Consider the following 26,132-nt stretch of genomic DNA (forward strand, 5'->3'; position numbering starts at 1 on the left):
TGTGTGTAACAGACAGATGGAGTGGGGAGCAGAGAGAAGACAGCAGCACTGTATGGGAGCTGGGGCAGGTGAAATCAGGAGCCCTGAAGACCAGACCCAGGGCAAGGGCCATTTGGCTGAAATAACAAACTCCCTCATCTCCTTGAGGGCGTCCCACTTGGATTCTCTCGGGGCAGGAGTGGTGCCTTTAGTTTTAGAGTTCTGTATCACCTATCATGTTACAAGTCACTGCTGCACAATGCTGGTACATAGGTATTCAATAAATGTTTGTTGATTGAATGAGCTTACTGTGGTGATCAAGGGATTTGGGGGGCAGTGATGAGATCTGAAAGTCTGACAGGAAGTGAAGATAGCTGGGAAAACTGGGTGGGAGCTGAGCCCTGGTATTTTCGGGCTGATGGGCTGAGGGATTCGGGTTGTACTTGCATCTGGGACCTCCTCTGGAACTGTTGGCAGCGGAGTCCTAGGCTGTGGCTGCATTCCTAGCCATGGCCAACAGGTGGCAGTGCTGCCTGTGCCATGAGATGGAGCTCAGAAATCCTACAGCAGGGTGAGCTTCAGGCCCTCACTCTGGGTTAATGTTTCCTATTAGAGGGCATATGGCCCCCAGGGTGGGAGTAATCAGCCATCGAGGACCTACTGAGTCCCAGGCAGGGAGAGGGGAGAGTTGAGACCTGAAAGGAGCCAGCCTGATGGGAACGAGGCATTGCCCACTTGTCTTCCAAACCTTAACCATCACTGTGGCTGTTCCACTTGGACTGGCCACATGTTCCCCTAGAATCTCGGCCTCAGGGTCCTTGTGTTCAGGCTATTTGGAGCCATCAAGTTGGGCCTGGGGCTTTGAAGGGCTTCTGCTGGTCTCCATCCAGGGTGATTTGAGTGCAGGAGGCAGGAGCTGCCAACTGGACCCGATTCCATAGTATGCCCCGTGGGCACCCAGAGATTGGTGTGCCGGAGGCAGCCGATTTGGGATGGAGGGCAGACCTGGCCTGTGAGGGCTTGTAAATAGGAGTCTGGAGTTAATGGAGATACGCTGGGGTTTTATTTATTTTTTTAATATATATTTATTGATTTTTTACAGAGAGGAAGGGAGAGAGATAGAGTTAGAAACATCAATGAGAGAGAAACATCGATCAGCTGCCTCCTGCACATCTCCCACTGGGGATGTGTCCGCAACCCTGGTACATGCCCTTGACCGGAATCGAACCTGGGACCTTTCAGTCCGCAGGCCGACGCTCTATCCACTGAGCCAAACCGGTTTTGGCGATACGCTGGGGTTTTAAATATCAGAATCTTATTTTCTCAAAACAAGCTCCGTGGTGGGCAAGTACTCATCTGCAGCTTTGAGCACTGCTCTGACCAGACACCAAGTGAGATGCTGATCATACACGGGCAGGGGGCAGCTGTGGGGATGTGATAAAGCAGCATCTTCAGTGCTAGCTGCCAACCTCAGTTGTCTGCCTTGAGGCTCCATCTTGGATAACAGGGGTTTCTACTGTTTCCATTTGAGGACCAGGCAGTGGCTGTACTGGGCTGGTTGAAGAGAAGAGGTCACGGTGGTGCTGAGGCAGTGGTTCCATTTCTGGTCCCTGGCTTGTTTCAGGGAACTGGAAAGGGACAGAGGCTTTTCACCCAAGCTTATAGCTGCCCCTTCCCTAGATTGGGGGCTAGAGCTTGCATCCCCTCTGTACCCCCAAGCTCTGACCTCTTCTGTGATTAATGAGCTGACGATTCCACATCGATAAGGAATTAACCTGGAGCCCCCACCCATCAATAGTCAGGAGTCTAGGTCCCCAGCCCCACCCCCACAGACGTAGTGCTCCAGGGTCCCTGAGCAGACCAACGCTGCACTGCTTCACACACCCACAGCCAAGTCCTTTCCCCCATGCTGCCAGGAATTAACCTCTTAACTGCCTGTGTACACCCCCTGTCATCCATCCCTCCCTGCACACACATACACACACCCAGGCAGCAGCTGTTTATATTGGTTTAATCCATGTCAAATGTAGTTTACAAAGGGAAAGGACAAGTACCTTTGTATAGAATATACAGACACAGCATCACACCATGGGCCCACGGGAGGGGCGGGGAGACGACACTCTTCCCTGGGAACAGCAGCTCTAATCCCAGGAATGGTTCTTGGTAGAAGGCTGGGCAGCCAGGAGCACCCTCATCCAGCCCCAATCTCAGCCCCTGCTGTGGCTCGGTTCCCATTTTTGTGCCTTCTCCCCCCCAACTCCTTATAAAGAGCCCCAGGAGCTAAGACTAAGGAGAGGATCATGTCCCTTGGGGCATGTGCCCCAATGTCTGGGAGAAGAAATATACACCACTGAACACCGAGCACATGGGAGAGGGAAGGGACACCATGGGAGAGGGAGAGGCAGGCACCCCAAGAGGTGGATGGGCCGAGCCCCCAGCCAGCCCTGAAGGAGGCACTGCTTCCAGGTGTTCTTAAAAAAAGAAAATCATACAACCAAAGGGGACGGGAGAGGCGAGGGCGGGGAGTTATCCCATTTATACACAACATTGTAAACATACACGTCTATATTACATGTGCTTCAGTCTGGTGTTTGCATGTCTGTCTGTCTGTCTGTCTGTCAGTCGGTCGGTCTGGGGGCTGGATCTCAGGAGCCTTGCCCTGCTACCCACCCCACCTACACCTCCCTGCCCCACCCTGGGAACAGAACCTGGAACAGGTATGGTCCCCAATCCTGGTGGGAGTGTGGCAGGGCCTGGGCCTCTACATCCACTCTGGCTCCAGAGGCCTGTGTGTGTGCGTGCGTGTGTGTACATGTATGTACATGGGGAACCTGTGTGCAAGTATGTACAAGGGTTAGGGTCACATCACAGAGGCGGCAGGTGGGGCTGCTTGAGGCAAGGCCTGCCTGGGGTGGCTAGCTCACAAGTAGATTCTCCGCAGGTCTCCGGGTGCTGTGATGGTGTTGCACTGAGGGCACAGCTTCTTGGCACCCTGCGGGGAGAACAGGGAAGGCTTTGGTTATGCACACAGTGCTGCATGCTTGCTCATGTGAGCACTGGGCTTATACCAGTTGTGTGCTGGCACCTTGGTCCTGTCAGCCAAGGCTGGGAAGCATGGGCAGCCTCTGTGAGCAGGCAGGCACGCTCCTGTGTTGGGGGGATGCCAGGATCAAACCGCCTGGCCAGCCCCGCAGCAGGAGCCCCAGTAATGAGAACAAGGCTGGGTCCAGCTGTGGCTGCCGAGGCCCTAACGAGATTACACACGGCCTTTGATCAGGACACAGAGCCCACGTCCGGGCCTTTTATTGCTGTCTCCGGGCGACATTTTAATGGCTGCTCCCGAGCGAAGAACAGGGGCAGGAGCAGAGGGAGCTTAGTAATGGGAGGGGGAGGGGCTGAGGCCCTGGTCCTGCTTACCCACACCCAGCCGCCTCCTGACCCAGGATCTCACCAATATGTGTGACACAGTGGGCCTTCCCTTCTGGGGGGTGAGGGCAGAGGAAGGGAGCAAGAAGTGACCCCACAGAGCGGGGAGGCGAGAATGTGGTGAGCTTGGGAGGGGGCGGGGATCCTGGCTTATGGCTGTGTTCTATGCTCCTGCTCCCCCTCGCCCCTCCTCATTCCTCTCTCAAAGCAGGCTCAAGCATAAGCAAGGACATCTGAGCAGTACCCCAAAACAACCACCCACCCCCCAACCCCCATGCCACCTCACCAGGGTCCGCAGCCAGCACTCCTCGCAGTGCACATGCCAACACTGGATGGACGTTAGGGGCATCGAGTATGAGTCCTAGGGAGGAGGTGGGCAGAGAAGGGATCACACTGAGGTTGGCCCACCCTCTAAAGAGGTCAGATGACAGTGCAGAGACCCTCTCCAAACCCTAGGGGGCACTGAAGCCTGACCAAGGGCACCCATAGGTCCCCTTCCTCTCACCATGCAGATGAGGCATTTGTAGCGGTCCCCACGGGATAGCTGCCGTTCAAGTTCCCTGACCCGAGCCTTCAGGGCCTCAAATGTGGTCACAGCTGAATCTTCGGTTATTCTGTAAAGAAGACAGCATTCGTTGGGCAGACTGCAGGCTGGCATCCTTAATCTAAACCTTCAATCCACACCCTTGAATTCCAGAACCACAAATACAAGTAGCTCCCAGATGCCCCTGCTCATATCCTATATCAGCGAACTCCACATTCCAGACCGAACCCCTCACCCTCCTTGTTCCTCCATCTCCATCCTGCTGAATTTCTAAACCAGATATCTGGGAACCATTCTCAAACGATTCCTTCCTGAAACCATCCTTTTTACCTCTGACATTCACTTGATCTTAGCCAAAAGGCTGAGAAGCGATCCCCCTGATCCAAAATCAGTCATCTGGTCCCTAAAACTCTGGAGTTTCCTCACTTCTTCCTGCCTCTGCCATCACTCATCCAGGTTCTCACGGTTTCTTCTGTGGGCGACTCGCTAACCTGAATGGCATGGCTTCTGTACTGCCATCCCCTCATTCCATTCTGTTCTCCCAGCAACTAGAATTTTACAAATGTGACGGTTTCTACTTTAAGCTCTACCCACACCAAAATACTAAGTTTCCCCACATGCCACTGTTTTTCATTCCCTTGGCTTCTTGACACTTTCTGCTTCTGGATCACCCATCCCCACCTCCTAACTCACTAGGTTCCACCTCATGGTTCAGGCCTAGCTTTAGTTCCCACCTCTTCACAGAAGCCCATTGGTGGCTGCCTCTTCTGTGCTCTTCCAGGCCCTGTACTGGACTCCGCCACAGCAATATAACTACAAATGTCTTGGTCTCTGCTAGACTCAGTTCCCTGAGGGGAAGCTACTCACCCCACCAACATGACTATGGACATTAGCTCCACACTAGGCACGTGAGTATGAACAAACATTTGAGCATGAACATACATTTTCCAAATAAAGAGCCAGTCCAAACTGCAGGGAGAGTGAGAGATGAGGGGACTGGATGAGTCCCACATAATACAAGTCCCTGGGGTACCGGCCTGGCCTGCTCAAGGGCTCCTTGTTGTGTCTTCCGAGTCCTCACCTATTGTCCAGGCACTGCACAAGAAGGTCCCTACCACCTCTTGAAGACTCTTTGGGCTGCAATACTGAGTAGGGAATAGTGGGACTATCTCAGGGAGTGATCCGTACCCCCCCTTCTAAAACAAGTGAACAGAACCTAGAGGAGCTCACAGAGGGAGAAGAATGCTTCCTGGAGGAATAGAAAAGATGGTCCTGGAGAGGGCTTTAGGGAATAATAATGAAAATACAAATAAAATCTAAAATTTATTAAGCACTTACTAAATGCCAGGGATGGTACTGAGGGATTGAAAACGACCTTATTTGCACCTTACAAAAACCCCATGAGGAGATTATAATATTCCCATTTTATACAGGAAGAAACTAAAGCAGAAGTGAAACATTAAGTAGCCTGCCCAAGGTTCAGGATGGGGAAGATGGGATTTAAACTCTGTCAGACTGATTCTGTGGTCAACCAGTAACTGACTGACCGCTATTCTACACCGACGAGACCCAGGAGACAGGCCCCCAGATCGAGGAACATCGGAACAAAGGCCAAGAAGCCTAAGGGCCCCATCTGGCTTGAAGGCTCGCCAGGGGTAAGCAGAAAGCGATAGTGGGAAAGTAGCCAGTATCCATGAAGACCTCAGATGCCACAATCGGAATAAAGTGAAGTTTATCTCACAGGCAAAGGGAACCTGTTGAGGATGTTGGAAGAGGCTAGCTATGACAGGATAGAAACTAAGCCTTAAGACCGCAACAAACTTTGATCTCTGACCTTTCTCTCTCAGGGTAGTACTAGCAACGTGACTTCCTGATGGCTGTGTCCCTCTATCAGGGATGCTCTAGAGCAGCGGCTCTCAACCTGTGGGTCGCGACCCCTTTGGGGGTTGAATGACCCTTTCACAGGGGTTGCCTAAGACCATCGGAAAACATATATAATTACATATTGTTTTTGTGATTAATCACTATGCTTTAATTATGTTCAATTTGTAACAATGAAATTGGGGGTCACCACAACATGAGGAACTGTATTAAAGGGTCATGGCATTAGGAAGGTTGAGAACCACTGTTCTAGAGCCATCACTCCATGGGTCCATGATTCTCTCTGCCCTGCCTCTCTCCAGGGAAGCTGAGAAAGGCTCTGGCTGATTCCCTGAGAGTATTCATTCAACTTTCCAGCTCTGGAAGCCTTAACCACCCCCACTTTCCTTACAAGCACCTATGCAGCTGGCTCCTCCCCTGGCATTTTGCCCAATGCCATATGTACCATCCCCATCTGGACTGCTATTAATTCCTGATGAGACAAGGATGGGTAGCTATGCTCCCTGCCTTTCTAAGGACCAGACGGGCATTTGCCAGGTCCTATGTGGTTATTTCAGAGAAGGGGAAACTTAAGGCATGGAGCTGGGGGCAGCTTACCCCAGAGTAGAAAACTAACTCTCAAACCCCAAACCAGAGAATGAGCTAGAACTGGAAAGGCATAAAGGATGGGGCCAGGAGAGAATGAAGCCATTTCCCACTCCATCTCCAAAAGCTCCAAGGCCACATCTAACCCCAGAGTCCACCCTATCCTGGATTTGCTCAGCATATACCATGCCTCTACTCTTTGCTTCCAGCCCCCGACCCAGGTTGGTTATGAGCTATTCCTGAGTCCCTCCAGGGCATAGATAGGGTGGAGAATTTCCTAGAAGCAGCCATGGCATCCTGCTTTCCCCCTTCCCTGGGTTATGAAACAGATCTAGGGTGGGAAACCATATTGTGTACAAGGAAAAGTCATGGGGACTAACGGGCCCCAACCCAGGCAGACCCAGATCCAAGGACTGAGTCAGTCCCCAACCTGTTCCACAGCCCTGCCTGTGCTCATACAGGTGGGATAGAAATCCCAACTTCCCCAGCTTTGGGTGGGTAGTACCTTCATGGATGGCCACTGGCTCTGGCCCCCACCTCCCCTTCGGGCGCCATCCCTGATTAATGATCTTGTCTTTCTGATTTATGAGCAGCCCCTTCAGACGAGGGTGGGCGCCCCTTATGGCCCCGCCCGCCCCGCTCAGCTGGAGTAGGAGAGAATTATTAAATAAACATCCATACGTCATTCCTTCCCCCTCCCCAAGCTGGTTGCGCCGAACCCGTGCGGCCCGCTCCGGCGCTGACACAGAGCAGCTGCGGTGATTCATGGGCAGCCGGGCCCTGCGCCGCGGCCCATACATCATGCCAGCAGCACTTGCGGCCCCGGCCGAGATAAACTGATCAACCACAACGGGCTGGAATGAATTTATGACAACACAAAATGGAGGGAAACAAATGGGAGGTGACCCTGGGCCACCGACCCGGCCCTGCACCGGCCTGCAATCCACTCTCCTGGCAGAAGGCAAGATGGAACACTGGTCCTGGAATGAAGAGGCTGCCTTTTAACCCCAGGCAACCTGCCTCCAGTGGAGGGAGGGGATGGGTGTGGGAGTTAAGCAGTGGCCAAAGGCAGCAGCTCCCGACACCTCAAACTGGACAATGCCACCTCCTGAGGCTAGAACTGGCCTTGCTTGGGTTTCTGGAAAGGCAATACAGTGCCCAGCTGATTTCAAGTCCTTGTGGCTTCTGGGGATCCAGGCCCCCTGGATTAAGTGCTAAGGGAGTCCCCTTTCCCTTGCCAGGGAACCTTGGCCAAAAATTCCAACCAGAAGTGATGAGACCCAATGCTCCTGCCTAAAACCCACTGCAAGCGCCACCCAGGACAAGAAAAATGAAACCAATTTAGCTCCCGATTAAGAAACAGAAACTGGAGATGAATCAAGTGTGCCGGCTGGGCTGGGCGGCCATACATCACATTCCCCGGGTGGAGGCCGCTGTAGCAGGCGTGCAGGCAGGCAGGCAGGCAGGCGGGCGGACTGCTCCTCCCTCCAACAAGGCGCCCAGGGCCGTGGCCCAGTGATCAATTCAGAGTCATGCTTAGCACCAGCTGGGCCCCACTGTCGGCTGTGTGCCCAGGGCTGCAGGACTAAGGGAGGGCCTGGAACCTTGGTGGCCCCTCTTCCTACGGAACTGCTGTCCCAAGGGGTTCCCCTTCTGGCCACTCACTTTTCGATGTCACTATTCTTGCATGTCTTCTGCATGGCCTCCTGCTTGCTGCTCTCCCCGTTGCTGGTAGATGGCATCTCTGTTGGGATAGAGAGGCAACTCATACTATGGCCAGACTGGGCAGCATTGGGGAGGGGTTAGGCCTGAGTCCCACCACTACCCAAAGGATGTCCCCTTCCCCCTACTCCTCCTAACCTGTGTTAACACTTACCATCACTGGCCCATTTAGAGAACTCAGGTGTGATGCGCGTGCTGGGAGGGCCGCCACTAGAGGAAAGGAAGGAGAAAGAACAAAGTGAGCTCGAAGGCAGGCAAGGACAGCCCTGAGAGTGGGTATCAGGTTGACCCGTGCCTCAGGGCTTCCCATCCCCCTCTAGTCCACCCCCAAGCCTGTGCCCACACTTGCTTTAGGACTGCACCCCGGAGCGCCTCTCTCTCCTTGGCTTCACCAGGCTCCTCGCCTGTGCAGGGGATGACGTCAGCCTCCGTGTATCTGGCATGGTGGTCAAGGACAATGGATCCTAGTTTGCGGTAGGCCTTGAGGGTTGAATCCTGGCCAGAACTGAGACACTGACCCCAGGGAGGGGGGGTAAGTGCCAGAGGTATTAGCTACTTTGCTTTCCCTCTGGCCTATCCCACAAGCCCCACCTTGTCCCACAGTGCCCCAAGGATACTGTGGCTTCCCATACTCCAGAGTGTCATCCCCATCCACATCCAAGTCAGCATCACTGTCCGGATTCTCTTTGCCGCTGCACATGACGAAGCCAGAGCCTGTGGGAAGCAGGATGTGAGGATTGGGGGCCCAACAAGACTAAGCCAAGGGTGCCTCTTCTGTTGCCTCTAGGTGGGGGTCAACTTTTGGGCCAGATAAGGCCCAGACAGAAACTTGGGCCTGGAATATAGAGAGCCAGATACTTAGGTGCTCTGGACTCTGATATTTCAGTCCCTTTCACTCTGTATAACTCATCCTTCTCAGCCGCTGCTTGCTGCTCCAAGTGGTTTCATAAACTAGCCCCTTCAAATACTACCTCAGGTCTTCAGGAGATACCCAAGCCTGCTGTCCAGATCTAGGAAGACAACACATTCTGGTCTTACAAGATCACCCCATCCAAGTCCTTGGCATTCCTTGTGTCCCATGGTCCAGACAGAGAAGTCCATCAGAGGGGAGAGCAGGCTGGCTAAGGCCAGTCAGAGCCATACAGCAGGACTCCAGTCATCCTGATTTTGGCTGCCAGGTTCTTGCCAGCAAAAACACCAGGCAGCTGTTCAAATATTTGGTGTCTGAACGACTGACATTAATTATTCATCTCTACCTCACTCAGCCCAGATTCCTGGACAAGTGCAGTTATAAAGGGATTAGGAGGGGACAGATGAGAGGAGAGGCATGCACACCTGCTTCTCAAAGCAGCCCATGAAGGCACCCAGGCTGGGCGGAGGCAGGGCCAGGCAGGCAGCTGACCCCATCTAGATGCAACTGGTCCGGCCACAGGCAGACTCTTGGCCAATGGGGCGGGAGCTGCTGAAGCTACACTAGGCCACTCACTCATCATGTGGCTTATCTTCCAGGACTTCTCTTCCTGCGAGCCCAGGTCAGAGGCCACAAAGCTGCTCCTCCCTCCCCACCTGTCTTCCCTCAGAAGTGGTCTGATATTTTAGTCCCTTTCACTCTGCATAACTCATCCTTCTCAGCCACTGTTCGCTGCTCCAAGTGCTTTAATAAACTAGCCGCTAGTGGTCTCAGACCACTCACTTCTCACTGGCCACAAAGTAGCCCTTCTAGGATAGAAAGAGATGAAAGCAATGGAATCTGTTAGGAGTGGAATCAGAAAGGAAATCCTTAAAGAGATGAGGAGTAAGCTCAGAATTTTGCCTGATGATCTCAGAAATTTCTTGTCCTTTCTTTCCATTCTCAGGCTCTTATACCCTCATCAGGTAACAGTCTCGTAATGGGTCCTCAAGCCTCTTGTCTGTTCCTTCATCCTGCTTCCCATGTAGTTCTGACCCTTCTTTTCCTTGTTCCAAAACTGACTATGGCTCCTCACTGCAAGCACAATCCAGTCTGGCTCCTCAGCCAGACCCATTAGGATCTTTTCCCCTCATTTCATTCCACAAGCCCTATGCATACGGACAGACTACTTACTGCACCTTAAGCATAACTCTGCATGTCCTGCTCTTAAGACTGCTCATGCTATTCACTCCATCTGGAATGTTCTCCATCTTTCAAGCCCATTTCAAAAACATTTTCTTCCCAACCTTTCTCCCTTCTGTCTCTGGTCTCTGGCTTGACAAAGGTCCCACACATCCCAGAGGTAAGCAGCACCAGGGAAAGAGAAAGGCTAGGCATGCCTAGGTTCCACCCCTTCTGACAGTCCTCATTTGACCTCCATACTCAAGGCATCAACAAACGCAGGCAGGTCAGCAGCAGGGCCATTAAGCTGAGAAAACACCAAGTTACAGCTCTGTTTCCTATTCACGGCCAGGTGTCCTGACAAGCAATTCCTGCCTTGTAGGTGAGTGGCACCTCTATAAACCCTCTGACAGTTTGGGAGACAAACTCCGCCATCAATCAGAATGTAGCTATCAGGTTCACTTACAGCGTGTACCCCCCAAGCCCTGCCAACCCCCCTCCCCCAAGTACACACAGCTCAGCAGTCAGCCTCACATCCTCGGCTCAGCCTGGCCCTACCCAGCCCTGCCTATTGGGCAGAAAGGAAATCAAAGAACCCATGGCAAAGCTGAGAAACAGGGCACCCCAAAGCCCCAGCTTCTCAACACTTAAAGCAGCCTGTGGCTTGAAGTCCTTTCCTCTTCAGTCCTATTGCCGCCAGGCCTGGAGCAGGACTTGAATGTCCCAGCAGAACATAGTTACTGTAGTTTCCCAAACCCTACATGTTTTCTCTTGCCCCCATGCCTTCAGACCTCCTGTTATGTCTGCCTAGAACCTTGGCCCTCCTGGTCCACAGAACACATGCCTGCTCATGCTGCCAAGTGTGGCTGGCTCAACCATGCCTTCTACTATTCAGTCATCGTGCCTACACACAGTAGTTGCTCTATAAATACTTCCTGAATGAACTCCCACCTCAACAACATTCCTTCAACCTTTATGGGATTCATCCTCTGCCTGGCTTCACATTGAGGACACAAAGTTTCAAGATCTGATTCCTACCCTCAAGGTTCTGAGTATGGATGAGACTTCTCCAGATACTTCCTCTGAATGTGCTCTTTCCTATGCAACCCCAAAATCATATTTATTGTCACTGACGCTCACCAGATTGAAAGCCCCAGTGTGACTCACGACTATGATTTCAGCGTCATCCAGCAGAGCTGGCCAGGCCCACAACAGGTACCATACCACACACCGGAGCAATAATGGCTACTTGCTGCTCCAATAGGTCCTAGGAGCCCTGCGCTAGAAGGCAGGCCAAGGCCTGATTAGCTGGTGGCCTGGAGAAACTTCTCAGGACACAATCTTCCCTACCAGCCCCAGTCGACCTTCTGTTCCTCTGACCAGTCAGGCAGGACAGAGAGCACGACACCTTGTTTCCTGAGGAAAAGGGCTCTGTCTCTGGTCTGAGCAGTTTACTCTGACCCTGACACCATCCCCTACTGGAAACAGATGTTGGGAACCTCTCTCTACCCCCACAGGTGTTCAGAACAGGCTGCCGCCGCCAATTTCACTCCTGTGCTGCCCCAGCCTGCTCCAACCTCCTTCCTAGCACATTAAACTTTATTTTCTTAATGAAATGTCACTTGCTGACTTCTGGCAGAATCATAATAAAAAGAAACGGCCATAAAGCCGTTTTATGCAGACAGTGCCCCCTCCAGCTTACCCCCCGCCCCCTCCCCCCCTCCACCGGCTTTGAGAAAAAGGCTCCACAGTCATTTTATGTTCTCAGCTGCTGGAACATCCCAAGCCAGTACTCAGATGCAAGATGGCACAGAGCTCCTTTCCAAGCCTCTGGCTCCTGTTCCATGTAGCTTTGGGGGGTAATAGGCAACCTGCCATTCCTGCTGCTGCTGCTGCTGCCCAGGGAAGGGACTCAGCACCCAGGACCTCCAAGATGACCCAGGGAACCCTTTAGTCACTAAGGAGGTCCCTTGCTATGGTTTGGCCCCACCTTTTTTTAAAAATATATGTATTTTTATTGATTTCAGAGAGGAAGGGAGAGAGATAGAAATATCAATGATGAGAGAGAATCATTGATTGGCTGCCTCCTGCACGTCCCCTACTGGGGGGGGTGGGATGGGGGGCAGCGGGATTGAGCCGCAACCTGGGCATGTGCCCTTGGCTGGAATAGAACCTGGGACCCTTTAGTCTGCAGGCCAACACTCTATCCACTGAGCCAAGCCGGCTAGGGCTGGCCCCACCTTAAGGTGGCACAAAGGGCTGGGCTGCTGCCTACAGGCAAATTAAGCCTGGTGGTCAGTGATGCTCAACACAGTGGGTCCCAGTCTGGGAGGGCAGGCAATGCGAAAAATACCTTCCCGCCAAGTGAACTCTTAGCAATAGAGAAGGAGAGGGTTAAGTGCAGAAATGACAGGCAAGTCTAAATTTTATAAAAATGACCCCCCTCCCATAAACTCATTTCTTCCTGGGTCATTGAGAAGGGGGAAAAAAAGAAAAAAAAGATCAGTGTTAATTTAATCAATTGATCAAATAATCGATTGAGAAACTGGAGACGCCTGTTTACTGGGGGCTGTAATGTCCTGGAACCTGAAACCCACAAAAACGGAGCCATTGATTTCCTCACCTACTGCTCCCAACAAAACCAGAACTTAGGGAGAAAGGCAAGTCTTGGGTCCCTCCAGAGGTCTGTGCTCTCCAAAGGGGAGAGGGGGGCAGGGGCAGCAGCTTCCGGAGAGTTTTACACTGGAATTAGTTACAGATGCAGTTACGGTGTCTTGTGTAAACGCCATCGATTGGGGAGCTGACAGTCTGGGGAGCTGCGATGCGGGACAATCAATCGGCCTGCAGTGTCACCTGCCACCTCGCTGAACAGTTGACAATGCAATTATCCAGTGTGGAGGCAGGGAGTTGGCGTGTGTCAAACGCACTTAGCCACTTTCCGGGCCTCCTCGATAACGCGTTTCACTGCCTCACGTCAGGAGAGACGCACAGAGACAGACGCCGTTTAAAATCATTGATACGTGCTCCTTCAGCCTGCACTCCCTCCGTCCCAGCTTAACAATTGTGTTCCAAAAGGCGATTAAATCCCGTTAGTCGTCACAGGGGACAGAAGGTGCCCTGCTCCTTGCCACCTCTCCAACCCCTCCCACCAGGCAACAGTTATAATTAAAGGACTTAGAAGGCAGCAGCCCTAACCCTCTCCATTCCAAGACTGCCTTCAGCAGCTGGCTATTCCAACACCTGTTACTAACTGGACCAGGCAGAAGGGCTGTGCTGGGGGACATTTTTAGCACCTGAGCCTCCCATCTTTTAGAAACCAATGTGCCAAAGGAGATTGCAGTTAGGGCAAGGCCTGTTTCTCTGTGCCCTTGGACTCACAATACCTCTTACCCCTTTGAATTATAACCTGGCCCTGAAGTTTTATCAAGCCATAAGCACGTAAAAAATCTGTACCTAAGCTGCCCTGCCTATCTGCTCCATGATACCTCACCCAGGATATTTGGAACCAGCCTCAAGTTAAGACAGGGACTCAAGAAAGATGCAGTTCCTCAGCCAAGATCTGGACAGGACAGAGGCCCTGCACAGCTGGTTCTCCTAGTACCCGCCCTTTCACCTGTTTGATTCAAAGGAGCTCAATGCTGGATTCTAGCAGTGCATTTCCCTTCAGGGTTCAAAGACACAGCTGCAGCACCTTCATTTCCTATGCAGCCTGTTGGGAAATTCCTCTATCTTAATGCTCATGTGCCCCCCACATCATTATCACCTTATCTGAAACCAACCATTCCCATATCCTCTCCAACCTGTCCATTTCTTTCTTTCTTTCTTCTTCCTTCCTTCCTTCCTTCCTTCCTTCCTTCCTTCCTTCCTTCCTTCCTTCCTTCCTTCCTTCCTTCCTTCCTTCCTCCCTTCCTTCCTCCCTCCCTCCCCCCCTTCCTCCTCTTTTTCCCCATTTCTGATTATGAGCTCCAGGCTCCTCAAAACTGCGGAACTTTCACTGGCAACCAATACAGGGAAAGGATCAAATCTCACCACTTTAAGTCTCTTCTCCAGAGCCCAGGAGCTACAGACAGGAGATGAGGGAAGGTGTGGCTCACTGACAATGTATCTCACTGACTACAGGTAGGAGCAGGTTTGCTCCAAGGGCTGTTATGATTAGGTTTTCCCTGTGGCCTGCTGCTCTAGCCAAGAGGCCCCTTGCTCTGCCCAGGGCTGGCATGGCGCCCAGAAGAGCATCTTTTTCTCCTCACCGCTGAGCTCTTTGAAGGGAACGCTGGTGAAGCACTAGGCTCTGTGTGCCGCCTGCATGCAATTGTAACTGGGTGGGAAGGAATGGCAGTAGCAGGTTAGCAAACATAAGGTTCTTAGAGGACAATCAACAGCCCAGGGCTTCTCCTAGAACTGGGAAGGCCAGTGTTTCCTAGACACTGAAAGTTCCTTCCAACTTACTCTCTTGACATCTTTACCCATTTCCTTAGTCTCTTTAAGATCTATTTCCAGCTGGTCCTATCTCAGTGCTTACCTGCTCTGTCCGGTCCTTCATTTTGTCCTAAAATACCAATTCTCAGCACTCCCGGGTCTGAGCTATCTGGGCCTCACCCTCAGTAACCACAGGTCCTATCTCCAAGGCCTGCTCTCCTCAGCCAGGTGTCTCCACCAAAACTCCTGCTTGCCCACTGGCTCCACAGCTGATTACATTCTAGGCAACCGATTTACTCCATCAGACCAGCTCCCAGTGGGCCTGAAAGGAAGCTTTACTGACGATGACGAAGGGGCCCTGGTCTGGGAGGAGGGGTAGGGGACGATCAGATACAGGAACTTATCTGCAATTCTTCAATTCTTTCATATCTAACAAGGACAGCAATCTCTGTTCTGTCAGCACACACAGCACAGCTTAAATGGGCCTCACTGCTTGCCTGCTCATCCTGCTTCTGCTCCCTTCTCTCTGAAGTCGGCCGGGCAGCTTCTTCAGCCGGCGTTATCACTCCCTCTAACCGGTCTTGGCAGGCAATCTAATTCCTCCTGAAAAGGTCACCGCCATTTTAACTGCCTTTCAATCACATTAAGCACGCGCTGCCCGGCTTGCGGCCCGGCCCGCCCGGCGGGCGATCAATGCGATGCACTGACACCAGCCCGCCTGGCGGGGCCACACCCAACCCCTCAAGAGTTGGGGCCTAGTGGTCCTGGCCAGGGAGGGTAGACTGACAGATGGTCAGCTTCTGCAGACAGGTTTTCGGGGCAGCGGCAGTCAGGATGAGCCAGGGCTTCCTTTGATAGTCCCCCCACCCCCTGCCCCACTGAGGAGCCTCAGCCTCCTCCGCTCCACTGCGCCCAGCTCTGCCTTGTAGCCCCTGCTGATCTCACTGTAAAACAGCCTTTCAAGTCTGCCTGTCTTTTGACTGCACTAAGCTGTTTAAGAGGCAGCAGCAGCTTCTATCAGGAAAGCTGGAGCAATTCTCTGCAGATAAAGGCACCTCTGGCCCCTGTTCCCTCTTCAAGTCTCACTCTCATTCTCGCTCTCCAAATCGCTCAAAGAAAAGCCCCCTTTGAACTCCCTTCAGGAATTCTTGAAAGGAACAACCTCACAGTGTAAACACTCAGGGAAAACTGACACCCGCCCAGGGCCTAGGAGTCCCTCATACCTGCTCTGTAAATGCATCCCATGTAGGGGAAATACTATGTCAAATCATCAAGCCCTGTGCAGCTTTATCCCCTTAAGCCGTCTGATGCCCAGAAGCCATCATGTCCAGTTCAGGGCCAAGAAACCTTGACTAAGAAGTTGCCACAGCAATGGAGAATGTGACTATTTGCAGCAGCCAACACAGTGAGCCCAGAGCAGCATCATGGAATAGACCCTGCACGGGCTGCCGCCTGTGTACAATTCACAGGATCCTGGGCTTTGCTGCTCATTCTCTAGGACAGGACCAGAGTGAAATGACAAACGAACATTCCCCAGCTCCAGGTGGGTCTGATGAACCTTCCTGATTTACACTTTGGCTTGTCCCCAAACACTTGGATAATGTGAGAAGCCCAGAGGCATAAGAACCCGCCTGGGCTTGGAGCCCCTTCGTGTAGCCAGTCTGCACTGGACAGCACCGTGAAGACCAGGCCTCAGCACCAAAAGCTGGGCCCCAAAGAGACAGAGACCCTCTTCCCAGCTACTATGAGGTTCCCCAGAGACCAGACACAGAGTATTCTCAAGGGTGATGCCCAGAGAACTGGAGGCAGATGGGAAGCAGACTGGCTCACTTAATGACCACAAGCTGCAGTGCCAGCTGTGCTTGAGCACAGAAAGAGAGAAGAGCTGGAGGCCAGAAGGCAGACAGCTTCCTCTTCCCCTGCCCAAGGCAGGAGAGTTTGACAAAAGGACACTGACCCTGGGCACCAGTCTGCTCTCTGATCTGGTGTGAGTGGGGGACTCCCACTGGGCCACGCCATATCCCTCCAAGGAGCTGGGAGGGCAGTGAGCTGGGCAGGGCCCTGCAGACCTCTTGCAACTGGGGAGAACCCAAGGGAAGCAGGGAGCCGCTGGGCCTAGGCCCCTCTTGCTTCAGGGCAGAGGGGCCCATGCAGAAGGGATGGGAACAGAGCTAAAATTAGATTCACCAATGCAGCTCATAGGAGGTCAGATTTTGCCATAACTCACTCTCTCCTCTGTAACTGATTTCTCTGACATGGGCCTGAGGAGGAGGAGGAGGAGGAGGAGGAGGAGGAGGAGGAGGAGGAGGAGGAGGAGGAAGAAAATCCAATGTGTTTGCCTGGAAGCCCTCAGGGCCCCCAGTGCTGGAGGTGTACATCAGGTTGCTGGATTCTCATTTATCAGCCTTAAGAGGGATAGAGTGATAAATGCATAACCGTCCCTTTAATATTTTATGCAGGTGCTAACGTGGCTTGGCTGTCACCTTCAATGTATCACCCGAGGCCGAGAGCCCCCCTTGTCACTCCTAGCTTGCAGCCTCACAATTCCATTTCCCCACCCAAATACTTCCATTTTAATATGCACATCACAGGCAGGCAGCACAGTCACAAAGGAGCCCTGCCAGCTGCAGTTCCCATGTGGTGGAACGGATGACCGGCCACCAGCCCTGGCCTTTTGGCTCCCAACAGATGGATACCCAGCACAGGCCTGGCCACCAGTGCCACTGCCTATGTGTCGGCTGCTTGTACCTCGGAAACCACCTTCCAGGAGAGTGGTGGCCCGTATCCGTTTCTGCCCGCACCACTCATACTCCTCAAAGCGGTTGCTGTTCTCATGCTCGATGTCCACAGCATCCTCCTCAGCCATGCAGGAGCCTTCCCTCTGTGAAGAGGAGAGCACGATCACGTGGGTCCCAGGCCATCCCTGTCTCCCCCCAGGGCCTGCAAGGAAGGCATAACCCTGGCCCCCCACTGTGGTATGCCAACCCCAGCTCTAGGGCTCCTGTGAAGTAAACCAACCTAGAGGTCAAAGACCTGGGCCTCTTCCCAATCATTTGCCACTGGTGCCCCAGGGGAGGGGTGGGAAAGTGACAGCAAAGGAAGAAAGCAAAAACAGAGAGGAAGAAGCTGCTGAGACCACGTGAAGACCCCAATAGCACAGAGATCTGGAGGCAGTCAGCAACTAGTCTCAGGGGAACGAGGGCGGGGAGGGGGAGGTAGGTGGTGATGGCCCCTCTACCTTAGAAAGGCAATGCTCCACATGCCTACTCATCTCCTGCTCCGATCCTGCCAGGGGGCGGCTGCACAGGGGACATACCTGCCCTTCATCTTGCTTCCTCCGTTTCATTTTCCCAATCCGAGCTGCATGGAGAAACCGAAAACAAAGCACAGAACAGGCAGACGGTCACTGTAGCTCCCAGGGTCCCAGTGCAGCTGATACATCCTGACCTCCTGCCAGCCATTAGCCCCTTAGTTCAGTGCCTGATCTGGCCCTCATTATGCACCTTCTCCTTTGGGGACTGGCACTTGCCAAGAGCACCTGGGGAGGAGACTGGAGCTAGGCTAGCGAAGTGCTACTCATCACAGCTGACTCAAGCTCAACCTATACCTCCGTACCGGCAGAATTCAAGACGTCCAATGAGCAAAGACACTCCACGTTGCTAGGTGTCTCCCTAGAAGGCCAAAGACCATGGGCTCTTTTGGTGTCAGATATACAACTTTAGAGAACATCTCTTGGTTAGAATCCAAAGTCCCTCAGGGGGCCTGATGATTTCACTCATCAGGTAAAATCCACTTTGTTCCTGGGCCAAGAGCCTAGAATCATCCCAGGAAGGAATTCTCTCATGGCCACTGGTCCCATTTTACAGAAGAGGAGACCGAGGCCCAGTCATAAAGATATAGAGAGTTTGAGTCAGAAAGCCACAGTACCTTGAGAGGGTAGCCCTGACTGTGCCTACTCAAACCTGTTCCATCATTTCTAATCAGTGCAGAGGGGCTGGCAGGCCCCCGAGGCAGAGGGCTGCCTGCCATGCTGTCCCGAAGGGGGCTCAATTCCAAAGTGCACACCGCAAGCCCACAGCACTGCTAATTAATGCTGAGAGATGCAATCATTTCTAATTAGCTCACTAATCCCTCTCTGCAGCCCTCCTGTCACTGAAGCAGGAAGGGGTCAAAACAAGGGACTCTTCCTTCCAGCCCCTCCCTGGATGCAACAGCAGAAGCAGGGGTAGCCACTCAGAGATCAAATGGATTGGGATTAGGGGGAGGGGGAGTTAGCCAAGGAAGGAAAGGTTCCCCCCTGCAGGGCCAGGAAGAACTTTCTCAGGGACACTGACCCTGGGGGGAAGCTCATGAATGCAGATTAGGGAGGGGGGCACAGTTGAGAATTAATACAATTTAGAACTTCAACTGTGTTAGGCTCAGAGCCAAATACCTTACACAAGGTAGCTCATTTAATTCAATAGCCTGTAGATCGGGTGCATTATCCATTTTAACAGATCAAGAAACTCAAGGCTCAGAGAGATCAAGGTACTTTTTAAGTAGCAAAAAAGGGGCAAAGGCAGGATAGGAAACAATAGCCTAAAGTGTTTTCCTGTCTTAAGAGTCCCCTTGATTGATCAGCATCAACAAAGATCAATCCCGTGAGTGTGCTAGGGCAGTAAGAATATGCACTTGGGGTCCAGCTCCTGCTTGTTGAAGGTCTGAGGCAGGGAGCCATTCCAACTCCAAAACAGAGTAGTCCTAGCAAGACCTAACTCAATAGGAGAGCTACTATCCCAGCAGGGCTGAGCATGGAGTGTGGCCTGGCCCATCTCTCCAATTTCCTGTGCTTTGGCTATAGATGTGATCCCGTTGTGGTGCCCCACTTGATTTTGTGGATACAGATCGAAATTCCTTTGTCTTGACTGCCCTAACCCTTGATATCTCAGGTTCACGTCACCTTGACACTCTAGAGCAGCAATTTTCAACCAGTGTGCCACAAGAATTTTTAAAACATGCAATATCTGACTATTTACTCTTTTCCCTTAGATTGTTAAATAAAAATATGACTACAGAAGATGGGGGTGAAGGAGGGGGAGGATGGGAGATGGGTAGGAGGTAATCAACCAAAGACCTTGTATGCATATATGCATAACCCGTGGACACAGACAATAGGGTGGTGAAGGCCTGGGGCTGGGGCTGGAGGAGGTCAATGGGGGGAAAAGGGGGACATATGCAATACTTTCAATAATAAAGAATTATTGTAAAAAATATGGCTACAGGCAACACAACAATAGCCTTCCGGTGTGAGTGAATCAAAATTATATCTATTTTTTGTCAGCTTGGCAAAAAATATATATTTTGGTTTGCCACAGAACTTTAGTTTACGTGTGCCATGGGATGAAAAGGTTGAAAAATCTCTGCTCTAGAGCCAGGGCTGGGCTGGAGAAGGGATGCCAGAGATCAGAAAGGCATGGAGCAAAGGACCTGAGAGTGCTAGAAGTCTGTATGACGCAGTGTGAGAATAAAAAGGTCCTTTACCTATCACGCCTAGAGCCCAAAGGTGTGCCTCCCTTGTAAGACGGGGACTATGATAAACACTGTGATGACTGAATAAAGAAATGAACCTCACAGAATCACCAAAGAGGGCACAATAGTGGATGCTCTCCTTACCCAGGCCTCCCAGCACAGAAGATCCCTTGTAGTCCCAGGAAAGCACCCTGATGGATTAAACATCACCTGGAAGTTCTCCGATAATCAAGGTAGGTTTGGTTATCTTCTCGCCAAAATAACCAGAGTATGGTAGGAGAAGTTTCGCTCCCTACACGGAGGCGACCTCTGAGTAGGTAAAGTCAGATTTGCCATGGAGATAGATAGCATGGCACGGTTGGAGAAGCCCAGGCTTTGGTGGTAAACAAACTCCAGTTTAAATCATGGCTCAGTTACACCCCAGCTGTGTGATTCTAAACAAATCAGTGTCACCTCTGCAAGCCTCAGTTTCCTTATCTACAAAACGTGTGTTAACACCTTCCTCTTAGAAGTGTTATGATAACGCTCAACATGGTGCCAGCCCATAATGAATGCTTTCCCTTTCCCAGAACGAGGCTCAGCCTGGCAGCAGAAGCTGCGTGGCAGGAGTTGGGAATCATTTACCAGCTGGCCCAGAGACCCTAAGCCCCTTACAGCCAACCCCCAGACATACCACACCCTAGTCAGTACAAAAAGCCAGGCTCATTCAATCGTGTTCTGCAAATAGGAATACTCCAGAGGTTTGAATCCAAGAGGGGGGAAGGGGGGGACGGCCAGGTAGTGCATACACGGTGCGCTTTCAGACAGAGCTGTCGAGCCCACGCTGATCACCTTTGTGAAATGTGGGCCGACCGATAACTCAAAGAGCCCTGGGATGAGTTAGTTCCTGTTGCCGTGGGAACTCCTGATCTCAATGCATTGTCAAGTCTCAGCAGCGAGACCGCATTCACACTACTGGGCACTGATTAAAAACTGGAAGAAAAACATCCTCAGCGCCCTGCCGGCTTGTACAGTGAGGTCCCAGTAGTTTGCAAATTCAAAGCTGAGCTCCCGAGTGGAATTGTGCAGCGTGTTCCTCATCCTCTGGCGCTTATTGCCCCCCAGGGCTCTTCAAGGCCTTGAGAGAGGCTTGGGCCAAAGTTGGGGACCATACCCTCCATGTGACAGACGGGGAAACTGAGGGCGGCCCCCTCGGTTAGCACACACTCACGCACGGTGACTGCGAGGAAGCCAGCGGGCCCCAATGTCGGAGAGAGCCGCTAAGCCAGGAGCTGCAGGCAGCGAGGGAGGGAGGAGGCCGGGGGTGGGGCGGAGGGAGGGGCCGACCGAGACTCACCATTCAGCCGGGTCTGCCGGTTGGCTCGCACTCGCAGGAAGGTCTGGGGGAAGAGCCCGGGCAGATGCAAAAAAAGAGAAGAGCGTAAGCTGCGGCCCGGAGTCCCGGCCCCCGCCTCGGCACCGACCCCGGCCCAGGCCAGTCCCGCCCCAAACAGCCCGTAAACAAACCTACTTCCTCCCTCCCGCCGGCCCCCCTGCTCCGCCGGCCGCTCCGGGCCCTCGGCATAGCCGCCGGGGGCTGCTCTAACGGGACCCCGGGGCCGCCGCGCGGTGCCGTCCCAGCCCCGGCTTCCGGCGCTCCGGGCCCCGCGGCCGCCCGGCCGGCGAGGGCGGCGATGCGAGCGGATTCCCCCCGGCTGCCCGGCGGCGGCGGCACTTCAGCTCCCAGCGGCGGCGGTGGCCATGTTGGCCCTGATCACGTGACCGCCGCCGTCGCGCGCCGGGGGTGAAAGTTCAAGAGGGGGGTGCGGCCGGACCGGGATCAGGAAACAGCTGCTGCACTCGGGTAGCCCCGGGCTGGGCCCGCCCTCGGGTTCCTCCCGACCCTGGCAGAACCTACGGGCCCCGGAGCAGCGGCCGGGTCCTCCCGTCCCGCTCCACGCCCCTCCCTGCGCGTGGTCCCGCCCGCCGAGCGCCGTCCCCGGGGCGGCCGGGTGTGCGAGGTGAATCCCGCCGCTCGCCCCACCTGCCCCCACCCCCGCCCCGTCCGCTCTGCAGTCCCGTTGCTGGAGGAGCCCATCCCCGCACAGGCGCCCCGTCCCCGGGCTCAGCTCACTGGGGGATCCGCGGCCACTCGGGTGTGCTCACAGCGGAGCCTCGCAGTGGGGTTTGGCCCCACCTGCCCTCATTCTGAACACTCAGAGTCCACCTTTAAAGTTCTTACAACAACAGACAGACAAACTCATCTCCGCCTCTGTGCGTCTCCTGCTCAGAGACCGTCCAGGCCTCGCCGAGAGATGCCCTCCCGCGCGTTAGACCACGGCCACCCCCGCTTTGAGGGTCGCCCAGGCGCATCCTGTCCGTGCCCAGCCAGGTTAGGGCCGGCGTGAGCCATGTGGGCACCGGGCCCAGCACAGCGCGCGCCGCGGGCAGGCCACCCCCCGAATGCTTCTCCAATGGCCGCACCTCTGGGATGTCACTGCTCCAGTTCATAATCTTACGAACTTTGTAAGGCTGCGGCTGTCTCCCATCTGGCCTTCTGTTTTCCAGTTTCTCTCCCTGTGGCCCATCCTCCACACTACACAGTGTAAGCTTTGTATTCAAAATTGACCTTGCCTCCCCACTTCTTTAAATCCGTCAGTGGTTCTCCACCTGCACCTCTGCAGCGAGGCATCCAGGCCCTGTCTGACCGGCTCTGCGCCTCCAGACTCTGACTCGAGCACTCCGGCTCTCTCCCTGTGTCCTCTGACGGGTGTCGCAGAGCACCCCGTGCTCCCCGTGCCTCCATGTCCACCGCTTGGTTAACTGTTGTTCATCCTGCAGGACTCTGGAAGGCTTCACTTTCTTTTTCTTAAAATTTAAAATCTTTATTGTTGAAAGTATTACACGTGTCCCTTTTTTCTCATTGATCCCTTCTGGCTCGCCCCGCCTCCTGCCCCAGGCCTTCACAGCCCTAGCCTGCGTCCATAGGTTATGCATATATGCATACAAGGTCATTGGGGGATCACCAGCCCCCCACCCCACCCAGCCTGGAAGGCTTCACTTTCAAGGTGGGGTTAGTTGCCTCCTCTGAGTTTTCTTTTTCAAAAATTTTTTTATTGTTTATACTTTGGCCATTTCTACTATTGATTCTTAGTTTCACATTTTGCCTTAGGCTGCATTTACACAAACTAGCTTAATCATGTTTATTTATAGTTTGTTCTTTTCATACTTCTTTGAGATATAAGGTTAGTTTGAGATCTTTTTATTTTATTACTAGAGGCCCGGTGCACTGGGGGGGGGGGGGGGGCTGAGGGGGAGGTCCCTCAGCCCGGCCTGTGCCCTCTCGCAGTCTGGGACCCCTCGGGAGATAAACGACCTGCTGGCTTAGGCCTGCTCCCGGGTGGCAGAGGGCAGGCCCAATCCCTAGGTGCAGCCCCTGGTCAGGCTCAGAGCAGGGCCGATTGGGGAGTTGGGGCGCCGCCCCCTGTCATGCACAGAGCAGGGTGGATTGGGAGGTTGCGATGCCACCCCAGTCATGCTCAGGGTAGGGCTGATTGGGGGGGTTGGGGCACCGCCCCCTGTCACACTCAAGGCAGGGTCGATGGGGAGGTTGCGGCGCCACCCCCTGTCACGCACAGAGCAGGGCCAATCAGGGGTTGGGGCGCTGCCCCCTGTCACGCACAGAGGAGGGCCCATCAGGGGGTTGGGGAGCTCCCCCCTGTCACACACAGAGCAGGGTCAATCAGGGGGTTGGGGAGCTCCCCCCTGTCACTCACAGAGTAGGGCCGATAGGGGAGTTGGCGCACCGCCCCCTGTCACCCACAGAGCAGGGCCGATCAGGGGGTTGGGGCGCTGCGACTGTCACACTCAGGGCAGGGCCGATTGGGAGGTTATGGCTCTACCGCGTCACACACAGAGCAGGGCCCGTGGGGTGGGGGGGTTGGGGCGCCGCACCCTGTCACACACAGCCGCAGGGTGATCAGGGGGTTGGGGAGCTCCCCCCTATCAGGCATAGAGCAGGGCCGATCATGGGGTTGGGTGCCTTCCCCTGTCATGAACAGAGCAGGGCGGATAGGGAGGTTGTGGCCCCGCCCCCTGTCACACACAGAGCCGCAGGGCAATCAGGGGGTTTGGGTGCTGTCCCCTGTCACACTGATCCTGGTGCTGGGAGGCATATTACCCTTTTACTATATAGGGTAGAGGCCTGGTGCATGGGTGGGGGCTGGGTGGTTTGCCCTGAAGGGTGTCCTGGATCAGGGTGGGGGTCCCCACTGGGGTGCCTGGCCAGCCTGGATGAGGGGATGATGGCTGTTTGCAGCTGGTCACACACCCTTCAGGGTGGGGGTCCCCACTGGGGTGCCTGGCCAGTCTGGGTGAGGGGCTGAGGGCTGTTTTCAGGCTGGGACTGAAGCTCCCAACCGCTCCTTTTTTTCTTTCTTTTTTTTTTTATTCTGGGCTAGCTTTAGCTCTGAGGCTTCAGCTGCTGAAAACAGGTATCTCGTTTGTTTAGGTTCTATAATCGAAACTCTGTATCAACTCCAGCTCTGAGATCCCAGCCGGCTGAAAGCTGGATTCTGGGGTTTTGTTTAGCTTCTATATTTGTTACAATGTTTCTTAAACTGCAAGCTCAGAGGCCGGCAAGGCAGGCGGGGAACGTTGTAGTCCTCCGTCACTGAAGCAAGCAAGCCTCATGTTCAGTTTAAGCTGCCTGGCTGCTGGCCGCCATCTTGGCTGGCAGTTAATTTGCATATCCCCCTGATTAGCCAATGGGAAGGGTAGCGGTCATACGCCAATTACCATGTTTCTCTTTTATTAGATAGGATTTTTAAAAATATATTTTATTGATTTTTTACAGAGAGGAAGGGAGAGGGATAGAGAGAGAGAGAAACATCGATGAGAGGGAAACATCGACCAGCTGCCTCCTGCACACTCCCTACTGGGGATGTGCCCACAACCAAGGTACATGCCCTTGACTGGAATCGAACCTGGGACCTTTCAGTCCGCAGGCTGACGCTCTATCCACTGAGCCAAACCGGTTAGGGCTTGAGATCTTTTTTAAAAATATATTTTTATTGACTTCAGAGAGGAAGGGAGAGGGAGAGATAGAAACATCAATGATGAGAGAAAATCATTGATTGGCTGCCTCCTGCATGTCCCCTATTGGGGATCGAGCCTGCAACCCGGGCATGTGCCCTTGACCAGAATTGAACCCTGGACCCTTCAGTCTGCAGGCCAACGCTCTATCCACTGTGCCAAACCAGCTAGGGTGCCTCCTCTGAGTTTTCATAATCCCCTGGCTTCCCTCTGATCTTATATATTTTGATTAGTTACATACCTGTCCCTTCTTGGGAGGTCATCTCTATCTAGTCACCCAGAACGGGGTTTTAGCATGCAGGAAATAATAGTGGGAAGGGGATGAGGAAACATGAGGGAAGCCCCTGAGCCCAGTGCAGGGCTGAGAAACAATCTAGGATTCAGGGATGGACAGACTCAAACTCAAATTCTGCTCTGTTACTCTTAAGAATATATGTGTTCTTAGAAAAGTCACTTCCTTTCTCTAGACCTGTTTCCTTAGCAATAAATTGGAGGGGCAGTGAATCCTAGCTTGTACAGTTGCTTATGAGGGTAAAGTGATGTAATGGTTAAGAGGTTGGGTAACCCAGCAGGGGCTAAATAAATGGGACTCCAAACAAGAAACCAAACCCCCTGATTTTGAGACTGAGTTTGATGATCAAAAAAGAAAAATCTGCCCTGGCTGGTTTGGCTCAGTGGATAGAGCATCGGTCTACAGATGAAAGGTCCTAGGTTCGATTCCTGTCAAGGGCATATGCCTGGGATGCAGACTCAGTCCCCAGTAGGAAGCGTGCAAGAGGCAGCAGATCAATGATTCATGTTTCTCTCCCTCTCTCTCTCTGAAATCAATAAAAATATATTTAAAAAAAGAAAAATCCAATACAATTGAGCAATTACTACCTGCCAGGCATTGTATAAAGATCAGGGGGTAGGATACCCAGTTAGTCC

The 26,132-nt window shown here is 53.2% G+C and overlaps 1 protein-coding gene across 4 annotated transcripts in view; it reads right to left on the reverse strand.

Annotated features, from left to right (window-relative positions):
• Nucleotides 1-1,143: 1,143 nt before the first annotated feature.
• Nucleotides 1,144-26,132, reverse strand: part of RNF220 (ring finger protein 220) — a 230,630-nt gene continuing 205,641 nt past the window's right edge. The window contains exons 1-12 of one of the 4 annotated variants that reach the window (XR_004974029.1): nucleotides 21,643-21,898; nucleotides 21,469-21,511; nucleotides 17,863-17,984; nucleotides 17,373-17,505; nucleotides 8,755-8,851; nucleotides 8,487-8,573; nucleotides 8,292-8,347; nucleotides 8,081-8,159; nucleotides 3,911-4,019; nucleotides 3,692-3,766; nucleotides 2,034-2,971; nucleotides 1,144-1,607 (exon numbers count right to left, since the gene is read on the reverse strand). Coding sequence is in view for 3 of the 4 variants with exons in the window: in XM_036349374.1 (XP_036205267.1) it covers nucleotides 2,900-2,971; nucleotides 3,692-3,766; nucleotides 3,911-4,019; nucleotides 8,081-8,159; nucleotides 8,292-8,347; nucleotides 8,487-8,573; nucleotides 8,755-8,851; nucleotides 17,373-17,505; nucleotides 17,863-17,984; nucleotides 21,469-21,511; nucleotides 21,643-21,696 (927 nt within the window). In the remaining variant the exon portion in view is untranslated. Of the gene's footprint in view, nucleotides 1,608-1,973; nucleotides 2,972-3,691; nucleotides 3,767-3,910; nucleotides 4,020-8,080; nucleotides 8,160-8,291; nucleotides 8,348-8,486; nucleotides 8,574-8,754; nucleotides 8,852-17,372; nucleotides 17,506-17,862; nucleotides 17,985-21,468; nucleotides 21,512-21,642; nucleotides 21,899-26,132 lie in introns of those variants that run through there. The other 3 variants (XM_036349374.1, XM_036349376.1, XM_036349375.1) reach the window with 3 other exon arrangements.

Source organism: Myotis myotis, unplaced genomic scaffold (assembly GCF_014108235.1).
Source record: "Myotis myotis isolate mMyoMyo1 unplaced genomic scaffold, mMyoMyo1.p scaffold_m19_p_2, whole genome shotgun sequence".
Classification (NCBI taxonomy): Eukaryota; Metazoa; Chordata; class Mammalia; order Chiroptera; family Vespertilionidae; genus Myotis; species Myotis myotis.